Source organism: Budorcas taxicolor, chromosome 9 (genome assembly GCF_023091745.1).
Source record: "Budorcas taxicolor isolate Tak-1 chromosome 9, Takin1.1, whole genome shotgun sequence".
Taxonomy (NCBI): Eukaryota; Metazoa; Chordata; class Mammalia; order Artiodactyla; family Bovidae; genus Budorcas; species Budorcas taxicolor.
Window position 1 is genome coordinate 72,566,439 of NC_068918.1, and position 18,941 is coordinate 72,585,379.

Genomic DNA, 18,941 nt, shown 5'->3' on the forward strand with positions numbered 1-18,941 from the left:
TAAATAAGAGTACCAGCCTCCAGGTATAGCAAACACAACATCTGAAAGTATTACAATCTATATTTTGGGGACCAATTGCTATGTTTTATGCTCAGGTAAATCAGGTATGTGTTCTGGAACTGACTGAAGACATGTAAAAGTGTTTGTGGAAGCTTCTATAAGTGGAAAATGGAAGCTTTAGCCAGGGTGAGCTGCCTCTCTGCCCCTCTCCACCCCTCTCCACTTGCTCTGAGAGCCTGCCTTCCCTAAGTGAGAGTTAAGAGTGGACATGGGAGTTTATGCATCCCAGGGTGGTGGAGTCCTACTGACCAGGTAACGTGTGTTCCGTTGTATCATTATTTCTTTTATGGTCACCAGCTCACTCCTAAGGACTGTGTTGAACCATGGTTTCTCACATTTGGCTAATATGCTGCTTTAACGGGACAAATGAACTCAAGGTTCCCCTTTCTCTACCCACCCCCACCCTATTTGGAGGTCAAACAAGCAAAAATAAACAGTATTATGGGCCATACTTTTTGAAGACATCCCAATAAGAAATAATTTATAATTTGTACTGGAAACTAATGGTAAACACCACTGTAAAACTGGATCATGGTAGCCCAGTATAGATGAAACTTCAGAAGCTAGTATTCTGACCTATACATCAGAAATAAATTACACAGCATTCTGGAAGAATACACAATGTCATACAGTAAGTTTAGAAATAAGCTCTTTGCTCTGTGAATTTAATGAAGCATACAAGCTTCAACCTTAAACAAAATTATTGTTTTAAAAAGATAGTTTCTAATCAATGCTGAATAGAGGTCAGAATAGTTGTTTCTGTAGGGGATGTGATGACCAGGAGGGGGCATGACGGAGCAGACTGAGGAGCTGGAAATGTTTTCCATCTGTGTGGAGAGTCGGGATGTGGTTGTATATAAAAATGAATCAAGTCATTTGCTGAATGTGTACTTTATTTATTATATGTAAGATATATCTTCATATTGAAAGCCTCTAAACACAAAAGACAGAGGAGCTTTAAAAAAAGAAGGTTAGGTTTTACAGTTTAAAAACTCATTAGATACCAAATTCCAGAGATAGATTATAGTTACATTGTAAAATGCTATATTTTGTGAATAAAACTAATATTGACTTAAATGATGAATTTTAAAATGCGTTTACTTATTGGTGATTAAAAATACTTAAGCAGAGTAGTATTTTAAGCCAGACAGAGCAGAGCAAAAGAAATTCTTGCTTAATAGATAGATATATATATACTTTTAAATTCCAGTAATATTTCTTAAATTCCTGTTAAAAATATAATCAATATTAAAGTCAGTAAAATGCTTATTTTGACTGACGCCTGGATTATTTTACCACTTAACCTGGTTACACAGTGATTTTTTTTTTTCTGTCAGATATAACTGACAGTTTAGTCTTTAAGATAAATGAAGTGATAACTCACATTGTAGCATCCTGTGGAAAATATTCAAACTACATTTAAAATGCTTTAAAATGAAGACGTCTATTATTCCACAAGAAATTGTTTCTGTAAAACTACAGGTTGGCTATGGCAATAGTAACTAAACTACATCCAACCCTGAAGATAGATAGAAAAATCCCTGAAAAGAAATACGCAGCCTAGTGATAATATGCGATATAAAGATTACTTTCTTATGTTAAAAAGCCTCCCATTTTGGAAAAATCCAAACCTTTCCATAGTTCCCTTACTAGGCAGTGCCACATAAAGTTACTTAGCTAACATTATTATGATCATGGCTTACGATTAAGTTGACAAACACCAATATATAGCTACACTAATATATAGCAGCCCTCTATGGATGTTGGTTATGATAATGGTTGCAGTTCCATTGAATACTTGCTTATTAAATTTGGTACAAAGCATGAACACTCAGGACAGATTGGCACAATACATGCAGTTTGAGAACTCTCTCCTCTCAAGCCAGTCATCACTGAATAAGCCATATTCCAGTCCTGCTTCCTAAATCTTTCCTTGTATTATCATAGCTGATGTTTAAAATGCTTCTCAAAATATCTTTCAGAGTAAGAAAAGTATGCTTAAAAAAACAAAAGCCATTCATCTGAATGCATGGTGGAAATGAGGCAGGATAGCCGAACCAGTGCCAGCTGGGAAAACGTGGGGGATGGGCGGGAGGGGGAGCTGGCCCAGGCTCATAGTGCTCATGGCTAGTGAGGGGTCTTGGGGCTGCTGCCCCAGACAGCCCAGCCTATGCGGCAGAGCTTCCCCAGCCCCCAGGGCGAGACCACTACTCCCAAAGGCATTCTGGGTAGCAGGAGGGGGCAGCTGCCAGAAGCCCAACAGAGGGGAGAGGTCCAGAGAGGCAGGTAATATGTTCACAGCATCTGCAGCTAGCTCTTTGGGCAGGTTTACTTTACCTGCACCTCCCTTAGCCAGGTCAAAACCTGCATTGAGCTTGTGAGGTGACTGAGGCTCTTGCAGAGGCAAGTCCTCAAGCAAATTGGTACTGCAAAATCCTTTAGTATCTGTTTTGAGGGGCAGGCCTGCCAGTGGTGGGTATGAGGTAGAACCAGTGTTGTACTTATGATTCTGGAGGGGTGCCGGGGGAGAGCTGGGGCTGGCCATGGGGTGGAGCGGGGCCAGGAGCTCTGACAGCACTGGTATAGGCTGGGTGGACTGCTCCAAAGCATTGAGGGTGTGTACCTCAGCTGGCAAGCTACCTGCAAGCCCATTCTGCCCAGGGGCCCCTATAGGAAAAGGAGACAGTGGGGCAGCCTTCAATTGGAACTGGGGAGAGAGCGCGTGGAGAGTATTCAGAAGGTCTCCAGCCTGCAGGCTCTCCTTCATCAGCTCCTGTGGGTGGGTCTTCTTGGTGTGACGCGTGAGGTGGTCTTTGCGCCCGAATCTCTGGGCACAGAACTGACACAGGAAGTCCTTGCAGCCTGTGTGAACCACCAGGTGGCGCCGCACATCCTTCCGGGTGTAGAAGCATCTCTCGCAGTGGTCGCACTGGTGCTTCTTCTCCTTGGCTCCAGTCGAGGGCTTCTCTTCGGCGTGGGCTTTGAGGTGGTCGAGCAGCACCTCAGTGCTCCCCAGCTCCAGGGCGCAGACCCCACAGGTGAGGTCGCCACTGCTGGCCGCATGGAGGGCCAGGTGCCTCTTGTAGCCCAGCAGGGTGTTGTACTTCTTCCCACACTCCTCGCACCCAAAGGCCATTTTGTTGGGGTCGTGCGTTTGGAGGTGGTTCTTCAGGTGGTCTTTGCGGTTGAAAGTCTTCTCACAATAAGCACACTGGTGAGATTTCAGGGGTGAATGTGTAGCCATATGCCTAGGGACAGACAGAAAAAAATTCACAACAGACACAGTTTTTTAAGGGCCAAAGAAACATATAGAAACAATATTAACATGTTAGTAGTTTTCTCCAGGTGGTGGTATATAGATTTTAGTTGTTAAAATACTTTTCTATGTTTTCCAGATTTCTACACATAAACTTTATAATAAAAGAAAAAGTACTACTTGATGCGATGCAGCCGTCACACCTGTAAAGAACATGCATTAACTTATTTCCTAATCTATACACAGATTTCTAAACACAAGTATATACAAGTATTTTAAAATATATGATCACGAAGAAATAGTTCTCAGGAAGGGGTTTAAATGACTATTCTATACTCTTTAAAATTTCTGAATTTCCAAAAATGATCCAATTTGCCTTCTACACAGAACTCTACAGCGGGCCCCCCCCCACCCCACTGTTACTGTTTCTAGTACAATCTCTGCTTTATCCTGATAGAAAGTTCAGGCCTTAGACATAATGCTAAAAAGACTATCCTTAACGTCAGAGAAAGTGTCTATTATGTATTATGGACCCAGAATGGCAACCCCACCACGTGTTCTCTGAGCTTCACCCTCATGCCTCCCAGGAGAACGTTACAGTGAGGTCTTAAGTTTCTGCTGTTTAATACCTTCCAGTGAGCTCTCATGTCAGATGCATGAACCCCATCTCCATTTCTTTAAGATCCCTCTTAGACGCTTCCAACTCACTTTCTAAAGGTCACTGGTAATTTCACTGGCAAAACTCAGAAGGACTTTCTCTAGAAGCACCAAGCTGCTGCCCATGGACACCGAGAGGGAACCAGACACTGACTGCGCACAAACAATGCTGAGCAACAGGGGCTAGCGCAATAGGTATTTGGGGTCTGAGGTGATGCTGGTCTCTCTGAGTTCCAGATGTATTTAAATACATTCACAGGTTGCAGAAAGGGTTTCTCGAGCTGGCTAGAGGGCAAATAACAAACTTGGCATTTAAACAATTTTCTCTCTGGGCCATCACTAGTGTTCAGGAACCTAAAGCTCTGTGATTGATCTTGCCCCTCTCTCCTTTTGCCTCTGTGGAGGATTTTTATCTGATCAGATCTCATTTATCAGCCATGTATAGATCAATGCCAGGTGAGAGGCTCTGGACCTGCTATTTCCTGTCCTGCTCTTGTCCTGTGAGAAAGGTTCAGGGGGACACAAGTCACACTTGAGCAGTAACACCACTTGTCACATCACATCCCACGAGCTTCCAACCCGTTCTTTTGCTTTTCACTTTTTCCTTTGCCTGGCATCCAGTTCTTCTCCATGTAATTTACCCCTCACTTGCTCACGCAGCAATCCCAGTCTAGAACACGATCACCTTGGAGCTAGAATGACTGCCACGTCTTGCTGCCCTCCCTAACTTCTCACCTCACAGCCCAGGAAACCACCACTTCCGGTCTGTCCTGTAGCTTCCAAACCACCACCATCTTTGGGTGTCACCTGGGCCACGTCAATGAGCTTAGAATGTTTCCGGGGTTAACTGCTGGCCCTGGGACTTCCATCTGCCTTGCCAAATCATCTGTTCCTGCCTTTGGCTGTCTAACTGCTTTCATCCTTCGCTATTTTAGGTCCCATGTGCTCTTTTCTAGTTAAGCAAGTCAGTTACTTTCTTCTTCAACCTTTGCTTATGAAATGGAACTTTTATGTGGCAACTGAGACACAGGATGCAATGCTACCCTTTAAAAAATAAAAAAAGGCATCCTGCCCTCTTCCCTCCCTTTATTAGATCACTGCTTCAGGCCAGAGAGGCAAGACATGCTGGTGGCTATGGCAGAGAAGGCCATCCTTGCAGAAAGTACACTGCCTCGCTTTTTTGCCTCTCTTCACACCCTTAGCTGAATAAGTTTGTCTCCCTTGCACAGAACTACCAGCTCCTAAATATTGCTTAAGACATCTCCTTCAGTGCGGTTTACCACAGTAATCCCACCTAATTCCTGTCATTCCAGTAATCTGTCGGCGCCACTGTCTGTTCCAAATATTTATCTCCTATATGTATTTTGGTCTTTACCCACAGTTATAGTATCCTCACTGTGGCTTAACTGCAGCTAACCCTGCCTTTGGTGTTCGGGTAAGGATAATTACTGTGTACACATAAGAAGCGTGCTGCAAAACAGGAAACCTTTGCAACAAAACTGGTGCATACAGTAGGCACTCAATACTTATATGTATGGCAACTAGAGATTGGCCGATGTACAGAACACATTTGAATTTTAAGCACTCGTAGGCTTATTTGAACAAATCAGCTTATCAATGATCTATAACAGGGCTACTCATAAGGGCCAGGAACATAACTTATTTCTCTAACTCTCCCCAGTGCCTTCCTCCAGGAGCACTCCCAAATTTGATCATAAGGTGGCCCGTGCTCATAGCTTCCTCAGATGGAAGTTGTCTCTCACTCAATTCTCACCCTCACTTATGCACTTATCTGCTGGTCTGAAAGTTACAGTTCGTTACATGAAGACTAGAGGCCAAAGATGCATTTCCCTTAACCAGGTATCCAGCCAGGCATGCGTTCATGGGAGCTCGGTGTGTATAGCTCTGAGTGTATGGTATACAAAGCACACGCACAGCATTCACTGTCAATGAGCCTACCGTGCAACATACTCATTATGAGTATATTTTGAGTACTGTCTTTCTATGATATAAAAGTCCTTTATAGGCAGAAACTACATCTCATATACCATTTCTCTCATGGAAGTAAGACGATCAAGAAATAATTCAGACTAAATGTTACTGTTTTTAAAAAAGGGCCTATCTCCGCAAAGTAGTTTTTACTCTTTGTTGAATCCCTCCCCTCCATCCTCACTCTTGGGGCCTGGAGAGGCTCTCCATATTTCATATCTGGACTGTTACAACAGATTGTACATCAGTCTACTTGCCTCTTCCCTCTTCTCCAAATTACTGCCAGAGCCATCTTTCTAACATCCTGATCAAATCATGTTGTTCAGTTCCTACACTCCTCAGAAGAAAACAAGCCTTTTAGGACGGTAGACATGGCCTGTTCTGAGCGGCTACCCTCTTGCCTCCAGGTTGGGTCTCACTCCGAATCCTCTTCCAGCACGCCCCTCTGTCCACATGTGCTTCCAGGCCAAGGCTCAGGGCTTTCCCAGAACCTCCTCTCTGTCCGCCTCCCATTCATTCATTCTTATCACAGCTACAGACTGCCACTCTGATGAGCCTGCCCAGGTCTCACCAAGCAGTGGAGAACAACTTCACCACTTCCACAGCTCTGTGATTAAAGCCCTTGGATTACATTTTAATGGTGTTTCATGACTATCTCCCCGGCCATAGGTCTTCTCATCTTTCTGTTCTTAGGCCTGGCTTATTGTAGGAACACAAGACATACTTGTTGAAAAAGTGAACTGAACACTGCAGAGCACAACTGTCGTATAAAAACTATAGTAATCACTGGAGATACAGCCTTAAAGGCTAAAGGGCATCCACTTTCCCCTGCAGCGTCCGGTCTGAGGGCTAGCAAAGCCTTTGAAAGGTATGTGGAAGAGCACATACCTTTTCTGAAGCCTCTCACCTCATTAATTTATATCTGGAAATGAAGGCTTTGCCACAGTCTGGCTGCAAGCACTTGTAAGGTCGCTCCCTGGAGTGGGAATAACTGTGGATAGTGAACTTCTCCAGGGTGAGGAACGTCTTGCCACATAACTGACAGGGGTAGGTAGCCATGGGTTTTGTCTCTCACACTTTCCTTTTCAGATGCGCTGACCAAACTCTGTGCCATTTAAGTGCAAATAGAAGGACAGGACTGTGCTGAGCACATCAGCAGAGCCCCAGCAGCCGACCGCCAGGCCCAGGGGGAGGCAGCGTTGTGGTCCCCGACCTGGATCTACCCAGACATGGGCCTCTGGGTTACCACTATCTCTGCTTCCTGCATCCTACATCCCAGTTTCCACGCGGTCTCAGGCTGAGAGGAGCAAGTCTGAGGCACAGATGATGTTCCCGAGCAGAAAGGCAGACTGCATCACTAGAGCTGGGGCACGTCCTGGGTCACCAGACTGTGGAGAGAAGAGGAACAGTTTCTGCGCATTAGCCGTCGGCAAACCATGCTTCTCGTCCACCCGTTCAGCATCGACTACCTGGACTCAACGTGTTCCTTTAAATGGCTCTAATGTGGCACACCTCTCCATCTTCCCCTGTGCTTTAACAGGTCCTTCTGCATATGGATGCACCTGTCTGTGCTTCTTCAAAGTGGCAGGAGTCAACTGCACAGTGTTCTGATGGCGGATGAAGCACACTTTCCCTTGTGATAGAGACAGCTATTTCCACAGACTTGGTATCATCTACTTCAAGCCATGATTTCAGGTCAGTGTGAAGTTCAGTCTGCCAATTCAAAGGGGGAAAATAAAACACATGCACACACCCCCAGTGTGCTTGAGTGTCTTATTGGTACAGAAAAGAGAAGCATCCTCGCTTATTCAAACCATTGGCTATTCCTCGTCACTGTTGGCAGAACATAAGTTGTTTATCACACCTGTTTAAACTTCCAGGGGATGAGACGAAATCATTTGTACATATCTAAGTTGATTTGTTTGTGAGGTTACCGTGCAGAAGGACTCAAGTCTACGACGTAAACAAAGTGGGAATAAAGCTAGTTTCATTCACTGAGGTGTTGCCTTTGAAGGGGAGACGAGATTCACACAAAGACAAGAGTGATGACGGCTGGGGCACAGCTCAGCACATTCTGGTATGCAGGCACCATCTTCCAGGAAACCGTCCACTCCTCTTTTTCCCTTTAGTCTGTGGGAACACTTCCTCATTCCCCAGCCCCACCCAGCAGGGGTGCGGGGGTGGGGGAGCTACCTGCTGGAAGGCCACTCCTAGGAGACAGGCTTGCCACCTTAGCCTGTCTGCAATCCCAGTTCTTACCATCCTTGCAACCCAGGCAGATCACCCAAGACCAGGCTTTTCTTTTTCTGCCAACAGACCCATCACTTGGCAGCCTTAAGAGTCCAAAACAGCATCATGAACACAGCATCAACAACAACACAGGAAAAGCCTGGCTACCTAGAACCCCGGTGCTATTCTAACGAAAGAGAATTTTCATGCAACGGATGTTAACCTTTCAAGTGGTGATACTTAAAAACAAAACAAAGCATACTGTCTGCTTACATTAAACACACTGGAGTAACGTCTGCACACAGACCAGCCTTTTCTGAACTTTGTCAAGTGAACAAGGCATGTGTGTGAATCTGACCAATCTTGGCAGACCTTCGAGGCGTCTAGTCCCTGCAGTCACTCATTTATTGCCAACTTAGAGCTGCTCTTTACTGTTCAGTTAATTTTTACTTACCTCTGAAGCTATTTTCAGATCAGAAAGCTGGAGTCTAGCTAGATGAAGTTTTACTATAGTAATAGTTCAGGCATCTTTATATTAGCAACTAGCACATGCACATAGACAAACAAACATTCCTTTTTTAAGAGGCAAAACTGCAGGAAACTTTTCGTGTTCCTCATCAACTAGCTCAGATGTTTTCATGTCTGGTCAGAGTTCACAAGGAGCCGGCACCGGGCAGATGCCCCTCACTGTCCTGCCCCACCTGCTCGGAACCTTCAGAGCTGACGTGCGCACTTTGACCTGAAGCTTCAAGCACTGATCCAAAGCTGGGGACACCGGCGTTCTCAGCCAGCATCTTGGCACCAAGCCTCCTGTCTGATGGCAGCACACAGAGACTCCTCTGGGACCAAGGACGATCTGAACTGAGCCCCTGTCCCGGCCCCGTCCAAGCCCCTCTCCTCCAGCTCCCCATTCGCTCACTGTGCGCCAGTTCACCCCGTGGCCCAGCCTCCAGGCATCCCAAGCACCCTGGCCACAGACAGGGTAATTCCTTCCAGGAATTCTATTCTGTGTGGCCGAGTTTCTGCTGCCAGGATTCATGGTGTGTCCTACTTCTCCATCCAGCCTGAGTCTGGCCATAATACTGGCCCAGCCATAAAAGGCACAGAATTTATCATCATCATTAAATATACTCATTCACTTGAGATTGCTGTGTTTTCCAGGTCTATTTTAAGAGATTAAAATGTATACACAATATGAAGCTTGAAATTCATTTTTTTTTCTTGTTCTCTTTATAGCTGAACTCAAAATAGCATTAGTCACTCAAGAGAAGGAGCTGGTCTGGTGGTGAGATTTTATATTTTCTCATCTACACTAACCCCCTGCACATATACTCTAAATTGATTCTCCCCAACTCCTGCGTTTATGAGAAATGACCCGTGTCCAACAGAACTTTCTGTGATGGAAATGAATGGCTACTGAACACTCAAAATGTGATGCTGAGAAACTGACATTATCATTTAAGTAGCCACACAAAGCTAGTGGCTGCGGTGCTGGAAAACACAGGAGCCACAAGAGGTGAAGGTAAGGCTAACACTTTTCCTCCAGACACAACTAGGCTCTGATTCGCCCTCATGCATTTCCCTGAAGCACAGCAAGTGTATATCCAGCTCCAGTCATTTGTTTTATGAATATAGTAGACAGATTCCCTGGTTCAAATTCCAGCTCATCCATTTGTTAGCGCCTAAGTTTCAGTTTCCTCATTTGTAATATTTACTTGATGCATGTAAATGAGCCAGTGGGGACAACCAACTGAAACAAGATTAATCTTGAAAGCACTCTGTAATCTAAAAACACACCATACAAATATATGGTAGTATTTATGAACACTGGGATTAAAAGTAGAAACCATCAGCTGCAAACTGGCACACAGTTTGAACCACTCAGCTATGGATGTAATGGAAAAGAGACACGTTCTCTCCCTGCATATACTTTATCATCCGTTACTCATAGTTGGAGGAACCAGAAGCCTGGATAATACACGTGCTCAACACACACAGGACATATGAAGCTGCAAGTAAAAACTGGCCCAAGGTCTTTGTTTTTCAACAGATACCACCAAGAATACAAAGGAAAAATCAGATTTTTTCAATTAAAGAAAAAGTATCTGCCCGTTAGCATTGACTAAAGCTTCCCAAATCCACTTTCCAGTCACTCCCCTAGATTCAAAAGTCCAACAAGTTATAGATGTCACTACATTTCCCTCGGGCCTTCAAAGACAGTGGGTATACAATCAAGACATTTTAGACATGACTATACTGTATTTAAATGTGAGACATTTCCTCTAACTCTTTCCCTATTAAACCTGCAGAGAACAACATAACATTGTCACATAAATATTTTTACACTTATTTAACTTACTGCATTAATGTCTTTGCCCAAGACTTTTCTTATCTTTTTGAGTTTTAGGTCTCTGTGTTAAATACACCCAGTCTAACCCCACGTGCAAAATTGGTCCTCAAATGTTGAACTCAATTACTTTATGACAGTAAGCATTCCTTAGTTTCTTCAGGAATGCTTTTTATTAAATGATGTATTCAAATTCACTAGTAGTTATAACATTTCATTCACCATAATTGTGTATTTCATTAATATGGATCTTCAAATATAAATATTTGCACTGTTTTCATGATATAATCACAAACTTCTATAAACATAGCCTTTCTCAGCAGATTATAAATTCATTGTGGCTGAGGATCAAAGCCCAGCTATTTTTAAAAAATAAGCTGTGTGGATAATACAACATCTCCCATCACCATGTACTTGATCAGTACTGGCTGGCTGCTGCCGATTCCAATCTTTCCTTGAAACCTGATGAGCTCTGGCCACACCCTTAAAACAGACTTGTGATGAACTTTCTATTATTTGGCCAACTGCCAACAATCCTAAACAGAGAACTAACAAAGGGATGGTCCCAATGATCATCAGTCTGCCCTGTGATCTGACATACAGATTGAATTTGAGTCTTAAATATGGTAATATTTCAGCACCTGTCACCCTGGAAAGAGAGTAAGTCTTCCCCCAAAACATCTCAGGACATAATTTTCAATCCCCTTGATTCTAAAAATACTGAGTGAGTGATACAGATCTGCCCGTATGCCAAAGAAGGCTTGTGCCATCTGCTTCATTCTGTTCATGCTGATTATTTCGGGGATGAGAGAGGATCAGATTGGAATAAGAACATATATATATGGCAACAGCCAGGAAGGACTGTGTTCCCTGAGGGCTGGTGGTATACGGCGGTGGAGGGAGAGGTCAGAGCACAAGTGGAGTTCCAGGACGTCCCCAGTGCTGCGTAACACAATCAGCTAATGGGGGACAAATGTTTTACAACATTCTTAAAATAAACTATGACTTCTGGCTTCTATTTCCATTGTCCCCAGTGACACAATGCAAGGCCCATTTCTGGGAGGAAATTGAATTTCCATTTTTAGTCTTCCAACATGGGTACTCTTGTTTTTTTTTTTTTATTCCATTCATCACCACTCCTTGTAGATAAGAAGGTTCTATTCTAAACATTTCTTTTCCACTCATACTCCTGAAACCTAGGATGGCTTTTATATAAATGTGTTAAGGTCAGTTTTAAAAGTTCTGTTTCTTCTTATACTCACACAATATGCAACAGCCAATCATGGAGCAGGGCAGGTGGAAATTCCCTGTTTATTTGGCTCCAGGAGGCTTCTAGAGAGGTGCTGCCCTCCATATTTGAAGGACGCTAGTAGCAAGTCTCTATCATGAAAAAGCCATCCAGAAACATTAGCAGGAGGAAGAAGATTCTCAGAACCTCCAGGTGGCCGCTACTGCTAACTTTCTGTTGTGCACATGCACTGTGAAATGTGACAGGTCTTGTACCTGAGCAAGGAGATGCCAGAAGAGGTGGGGCTCATTACATGTCTAATCAGTAACAGGGGAGCTCCCAGGGCTGGACTCATCACTTGGCTCAGGATTATAGATGTGAGGCCTGTTGAGTCCCCTACCAGATGGCTGTGGCTGGGTTTTCAGCCTTCACTAAGAACAGAGGTTTTTAAGTGGGGCCCATGGCAGACCTTCCAGGGCCCATGACTCTGAATTCTCCAAAATTCTGTGGAAAATTTGGAGGCATGTGTATTGCAGTTCTTGCAAGGAGAGGGACCACAGCTTTCTTCAGATTTTCTAAGGGATTCTAGATTTAAACAGATTAAAGGCCACTGACTTAGATGACAAAAGAGAAAAATCCCTCTTTGTGCCATCAGTTCAGTTTGACTCTTCACAAAGTCCATGACAATTCCTAAGGCACAGGCCATATATTTTATGCCTCAATCACTGCATTTTATCAGGTGAAGGTTAAAAAGAGTAAGGGAGGGGAGGGCACTATAATAATGTTCTTTGGAAATTCAAGCAATAAACACTTTGTACAAATCTCATTTCAAATAGGGGTACAGATGATAATATAATAGATCCTATCATGTAAGACAGGCCTACCTTTTGACTAGAGGGCAAGATGCCTTCCGAATCACAGGGATTCATTTGTCAGCATCTTTAAAAATCTGTTATCAAAGTGTGTATGCATGTGTGCATCCTCAATAAAGTACTAACAGACCATCATTAAAATTCACAACACCTGAGCTGACATACCACTTGGAAGAAGCTTCCTGGGTAGGCTGCATTCTAGGCTGGACCCTCAAAGCCTGTCACCCTGCCATGTCTGCAGACCTCTGCCCCACAGCAGCCCAAAGGCAACTGAGGCTGCAGATCAACCCACTGGCTATTTGCTTACCATGCTCAACATCACTCAGGCTTCTGTCTTTTCCACACCGTGCCCCTTCCTGGACTGTTGTGCCACCCAGGATCTACCTGGCCAACTCCTGCTTCCCTCGTCATTCCCGGGCAGAGGAATGAGCGTCTCTTCCACATGGTGAGATGGTGAAATGGGGAGACCACTGAGGAAGTGATTACCAAAGTCCAGGTGAGCCCACAGGGGACTCGGACTAAGGTGGCCATGGTGGAGGTGCTGAGCACGGAAAACCCAGGCTCGGAAGGGAGGACTGGTTTGGTGAGAAACTTCTTCCACAAAGGGTTCCTCTGTGTTCCCTCTAGAACTACTCAACACTGGGTACACATGTCCACTTTAAACGTTTGAGACAATCTGCTCTTGGTGGCAGGAGGAACTGGCTCTTACCCCTTTCCATCCCTGCCCGTCCTGCTGTGGGAAGTGCCACGCGCAACAAGGCCCCACCTCCCCGGCCTGCCAAGCCATCAGCTTTGCTGCCTACTGACTCTTTTAAACTGTCACCTGGAGAGACTTCATTTTGTTAACCCGTGACTAAGCTCTTATTTTCTTAGAAATGAGGCCTAAAATAAGCCAGAACGCTGAAGTGAATTGTTTATCTCATATTTAGAGAGAAAATTATACTGCAGCTTCAGAACATCAAATCTACACACTGAGAAAAATATGAAAAAGGATAGGGTGCTAACCTTTTAGTCACAAGTAATGGTAATAATGTCAAGTTAAAGATGGTAAACTGAATTAAAGTATGCAGCTTCAGTCTCTCCTGAAACTCTATTAAAACAGTATTAATGAAAGTGTCTAATGCTGTATGATGTCTATCTTCTTTGTGAATTGTACCTTTTATCATTAAAAATATCCATCTTTGTTTCATTTAAAATAAATTAATTTTAAAAAATAGTATTAATGAGATTTTTTTTTCCCGCAAAAAACACAGCCTAAGATAACAGGAAAGGAAAAAAGAGCAACAACGTTTTGGAAAGTAGGTAAACAAGCAGGAGCTGATTTAGCCGTCCCAAGAAAGCTGAATGCTAAGGCAGTGATGGAAAGCTATGAAGCAACCATCAAAAGGCTCAAATTTAGGCTCTAGGAACTTCTGGAAGTGGGGATGCATGTGGGCATAGAAACAGAAAGAGTGGTTTCGAGTCTGGCAGTGCATTCAGCCCTCTGACCCCCTCCCAACAGAGGGTATGAGAAGTGGGTACTGTGCCGACACAGGGCGAATTAAGTGGAAGTTTGCATACTTCCCCTATTTGGCAATCGGAACAATGGCAGCCAGGCCTATTATACTCTCCAAGACAGGAGACTGAAAGAGTCTTCTCTGGGAAAGCTGACTAGCCCAAGAGAAAAGAGCTCACAACAAGGACCAGCGGTCCTGAAGGGTTTACCCGTATTACCCTACAACGAAGCCCTTGTTGACAAAGCCTATCTAAGTACACAAAGCTCCCATCAGCTTTTCTATGGCTCCACTCACAAGCCAGGCAGCTGAGGATCACCAGAAATCAGAAGCAAGCACCTACTAGGAAAAACCGACACAGAACAAACAGAAAAAAGCAGCTAGGTTAAAGAAGAAGAAAAGGACTGTATGGAGAAAAAAGAAAACTTTAGAAACAACTAGCATTAATATTCTAGAGAGAATCAACAGATCCCTAAATGAAGAACAGGATTTTAAAAAAAGAAAACAACAAACAGTAACAAAAAGGGCAGTGATAAGTGCAAGACCCCAGGGGCAGGGGTAGGCATTTGAGTCAGACTTGCTGGGGGGAACATCTGAAAATCTGCCATTTGAATAAACTCCCGATGACTCTAAGGCACCATGTTTGCCACTGGGGCCTCTTTTGACAGTACCTGCTATTTTTACATCTTTGTTAGTTCCAGTGCTCACCTAGTGATTAGCACCATGAAATAATCTTTTATAACACAGCTAACATAACCCAGAGACTAACTAAAATTATCCATAGGTTAAATGGTTAAAATATATATCATTAGACCAAGAAGCAGGAAAGAAGAGAGAATTCTTAAGTTAATGAAACAGTTTAGCATCTTTGCTATACGAAAAAGGTGCCTATTTATCACCGTTTCTTGTTAAAGATTTGTATTAGAAGTTGTGGTTCATACAATAAAGCAATAAAAAGACAACACTGGAATAGAATAAATATTTCGATATTAACAGATGACTATCTATACAGAAAACCCCAAAGAATCTACACATAGAATGTGAGAATTAGGAAGTCTGACAAGGTATTTGGTTACAAAAGTCAAAATACAAAATCAATTGCATTTCTAAATGCCAGCAAACAGAATATAATTTAAAATTAATTAGCCACAAAGCAAAGATATCGAAAGTAAGTCTAACCAAAGATAAAATAGTTATGGAGCAACTATAAAATTCTACTGAAAGACATAAAAGAAAACCTAAATAAATTGAGAAACATACCATGTTCATGAATAGAGATACACAGATAGTATTATTGTAATATTCAGTTATCTATTTATCTTCATATTAATATACTGATTCAGTGAAGTTCTAATAAAAATTCAACAAGGTTCTTTGTTGGAACTTGACAAGATTGTTCTAAACTTTTATACTGAGGAGGAAAAATCAAGAGTAGTCAAGACTTTCCCCATTTGACTGGATCATACTCATCATCCTATAAACTGATCAAAGAGGAAATGGTGAAAGATAACAGGTAAAAACATTTTTTAAAAAGCTACAGTAATTAAGGCAGTATGATATAGGCATAGGATTAGACAAGTGGACCAATGGGAGTAGAATGAACAGTAGAAACAGATCCCCTTTTGTATGGAAACTTTATATACAACAGGGCTGGCACTGCAATCACTGGGGAAAGCACGGACTACTTAATAATTGGTTATCCATAAGGAAACTGGATTCCCACCATACATCTATATAAAATTAATCCCAGAATGATTACAGATTTAATATTTAAAACAAAACTTTAAACCTTTAAACCTTCAGGCAAGAAAAAATAAAATGGTATTTCACAGAGAAATTCAAATAGTCCATAAAACAAATGAAAATATGTACAATTTTATCCAGGTTTCATCTCTTGTTCTATCATTAAAATCATTTCCCTTATATATTTTTGGGAAATCTATGGGTCTTCCCTCTTCTTGACTGGCAAAACTTCAATCCTGATTAATTTAATCTGGGGCCAGCTCTACCCTACCCCTGGCACACTTTATGCCTCTGTTTCCTGCCTTTCTTTCTTTTCTTGTGTCATGCACTTATCATATCTGACATTTTTTGTTTTATTTCTTAACACACACACCCCCAATTAGACTGGCAAAAACCAGAAAGTCAGGCAAAACCAAGTAATGCCCAGTGGAAGGGAAAGAGACAACATCCAAGACTGGAGTGAGGCTTTTTGTATTCGAAGATGCTCTTTTCCTTAGGAATTAAGATATGATGCAATTAAACTGCTCTATAAAGACTCACACATGAAAAAAAGTGAAAACAATCATTGAAACTCAGAATGGATAAGAATTTATCCAGATTTCATCTATTGGTCCACCATTAGAATAATTTCCCTTGTACATTTACCCTATGATTGTTGATGGAATAACTTCTCTTACTTGGGGGATAAGGAGAAGTTTCATGGAGAAGCCAAAGCTGAGCCGGCAACTTTACCTGGCATTCCAGGGGAAGTGGTCTATTTCAGGCCAAGGGAATGAATCAACACAAGGTACCTGAAAGTAACTACTTCAGTATGACTAGAAACGAATGTAAACATGCAGGCTCCAGGGCCAAACAGGTTGGAGAGACAGAGACCAAATCATGAAGTGTTAGTGATGTACTTGCTCTGCTGCACTGAGACAAGGTGGGCTTTTTTGCTGTAATATTTTAGCAGACTGATTAACCTACTTAGTCAAGGGACTAACTCCAGGTTTATGTGGAGGTAAGAGTGAGAGAGGTAAAGAGAGAAGTAGTAGAAAAGGGTAGAAAAATGCCAATGAAACACTGTCTCAACAGGAACAGGAGGCAGTGATGGGAAAGGCATAAATGGCACAAGAATCTAAGCCTCCGAGAGCTACAAAAACCAACAGGAGCCAAACTGCAAGGGGCAGGGAATCCCAGGACTAGTGACCAGGGAGTGGGGCAACAGGAATCTAGTCTAGTCAGCTCCCTTATCCACAGGAGATGCGTTCAAGACCCTCAGTAGATGCCTGAGACCATTACCAAACCTTATGTTTTTTTCCTATACATACATACCTATGACAAAGCTTGATTTAGAAATTAGGCACAACTAGGAATTAACAACAATGGTAAAATGGAACCATTATAACAAAACACTGTACTCAAAGTTGCATGAATGGGGTTCCCCTCTCTGCCAAAATATTTTCCCCAAAATATCTTATTGTACAAATGTAATGTCTTTTTCTAAGCACTTATCGTGAACCGCAGCCGTAATGTTTGTGGCTTGAAGTGCAACAGCAAAACTAGCACGATTTTTTTTTCCTTCCTCCCAATTTCAGATAGAAGATTTCATCTTAACAACCTAAGCACATGATTTTTCTCTTTATGAGGTTATAAGTTTCATCTTTTCACTTAAAGGAAGCACTTTATGGCTTCTTGTTGGCTCATCCAAATTGCCAGCATCATCACTTTTGTGTTTATTAAGTCAAACAAGGGCTACGTGAACACAGGTAACTGTGATACGCACAGTCGGTCAGATAACTGAGCTGGCAACTAATGACCACCAGGCAGCATATGCTGGGAGAAGGAAAGATTCGCACTCCAGGTAGGATGAACAGGCTGGCACCACCACTTGACCATACTACTCAGAATGGTGTGCAGTTTAAAACTGATGAATTACTTGTTCCGGAATCTTCCATTTTCAGACCAAGGTTGACTGTGGGTAACTGAAATCGTGGAAAAGGAAATCTCAGACAAGGAGGGACCACTGTAGTCAAATAAGAATTTAGAAACGTTTAAAGGAAAGAGGGGGAGAGTGATGGTGGAGAGGGAAAGATAGATCAAGACACAGAAGAAAAACCTAGCAAAACCAGGAATTTGGAGTTTGGTTTTAGCTGTGTTGAGTTTAATTGTACCTGCTTCCCTGGTGGCTCAGAAGTTAAAGCATCTGCCTGGAACGCTGGAGACCTGGGTTTGATCCCTGGGTCGGGAAGATCCCCTGGAGAAGGAAATGGCAACCCACTCCAGTATTCTTGCCTGGAGAATCCCATGGAGGGAGGAGCCTGGTAGGCTACAGTCCATGGGGTCGCAAAGAGTCAGACATGACTGAGCGACTTCACTTTCACTTTCAATGGGTATTTGGGGCTTCCCTGGTGGCTCGGTGGTAAAGAACCCACCTTCCAATGCAGAATACCCAGGTTAGATCCCTGCGTCAGGAAGATCCCCTGCCGAAGGAAATGAAAACCCACTCCAGTATTCCTGCCTGGGAAATCCTATGGACAGAGGAGCCTGGCAAGCTACAGTCCATGAGGTCACAAAGAGTTGGATACAGCTCAGCTGAATGATTAAACAGCAGCAGCAGCAGCAATGGGTATTCAGGCCAGCAAGGAGACCTCCAGCACAGAGGAGGTGCTGAGGTTATCTTCCAACTAAGTAACAGCAAATGGTACCCGTGGCTGCAGGGAAGTGGATACTATTCTGAGTCTGGCTTCTATTAATGACTTTATAAACTACTCTGGGCTCTGCGTGGGTGTCCTTAGTCTGTCAGTAGCTCACATGCTCAACCTTGATCATCCGTGTTGGTCTTCCCCGGAGCAGTCTGGCGTGTACAGTGGGGTGTCCGTTTGTTTTCTCTGCAACAGGCTGCAGCTAGACTGATCCCCTCTTAAGAGATCTACTCTGCACTGTGGGGCCTGAGGGAAGCAGACTTGTAGGGGCATGTAATTCTCAGAGGCTTCAAGAACAGAAGCCTTCTGCCTTTAAATTCCCTCAGTTCCTCTTAGGTAAGACAGTGCAGTGACAAGTCCATGGTGATAAAAAGAAGCAAAAT

The 18,941-nt window shown here is 43.1% G+C and overlaps 1 protein-coding gene across 5 annotated transcripts in view; it reads right to left on the bottom strand.

Moving 5' to 3' along the window:
* Positions 1–1,137: 1,137 nt before the first annotated feature.
* The window catches only part of PLAGL1 (PLAG1 like zinc finger 1), a 55,190-nt gene continuing 37,386 nt past the window's right edge, over positions 1,138–18,941 (bottom strand). For 3 of the 5 annotated variants that reach the window (XM_052645776.1, XM_052645774.1, XM_052645775.1), the window contains exon 6: positions 1,138–3,308. In XM_052645776.1, the coding sequence (XP_052501736.1) occupies positions 2,078–3,308 (1,231 nt within the window). In that variant the 3' untranslated portion in view covers positions 1,138–2,077. The other 2 variants (XM_052645777.1, XM_052645773.1) reach the window with 2 other exon arrangements.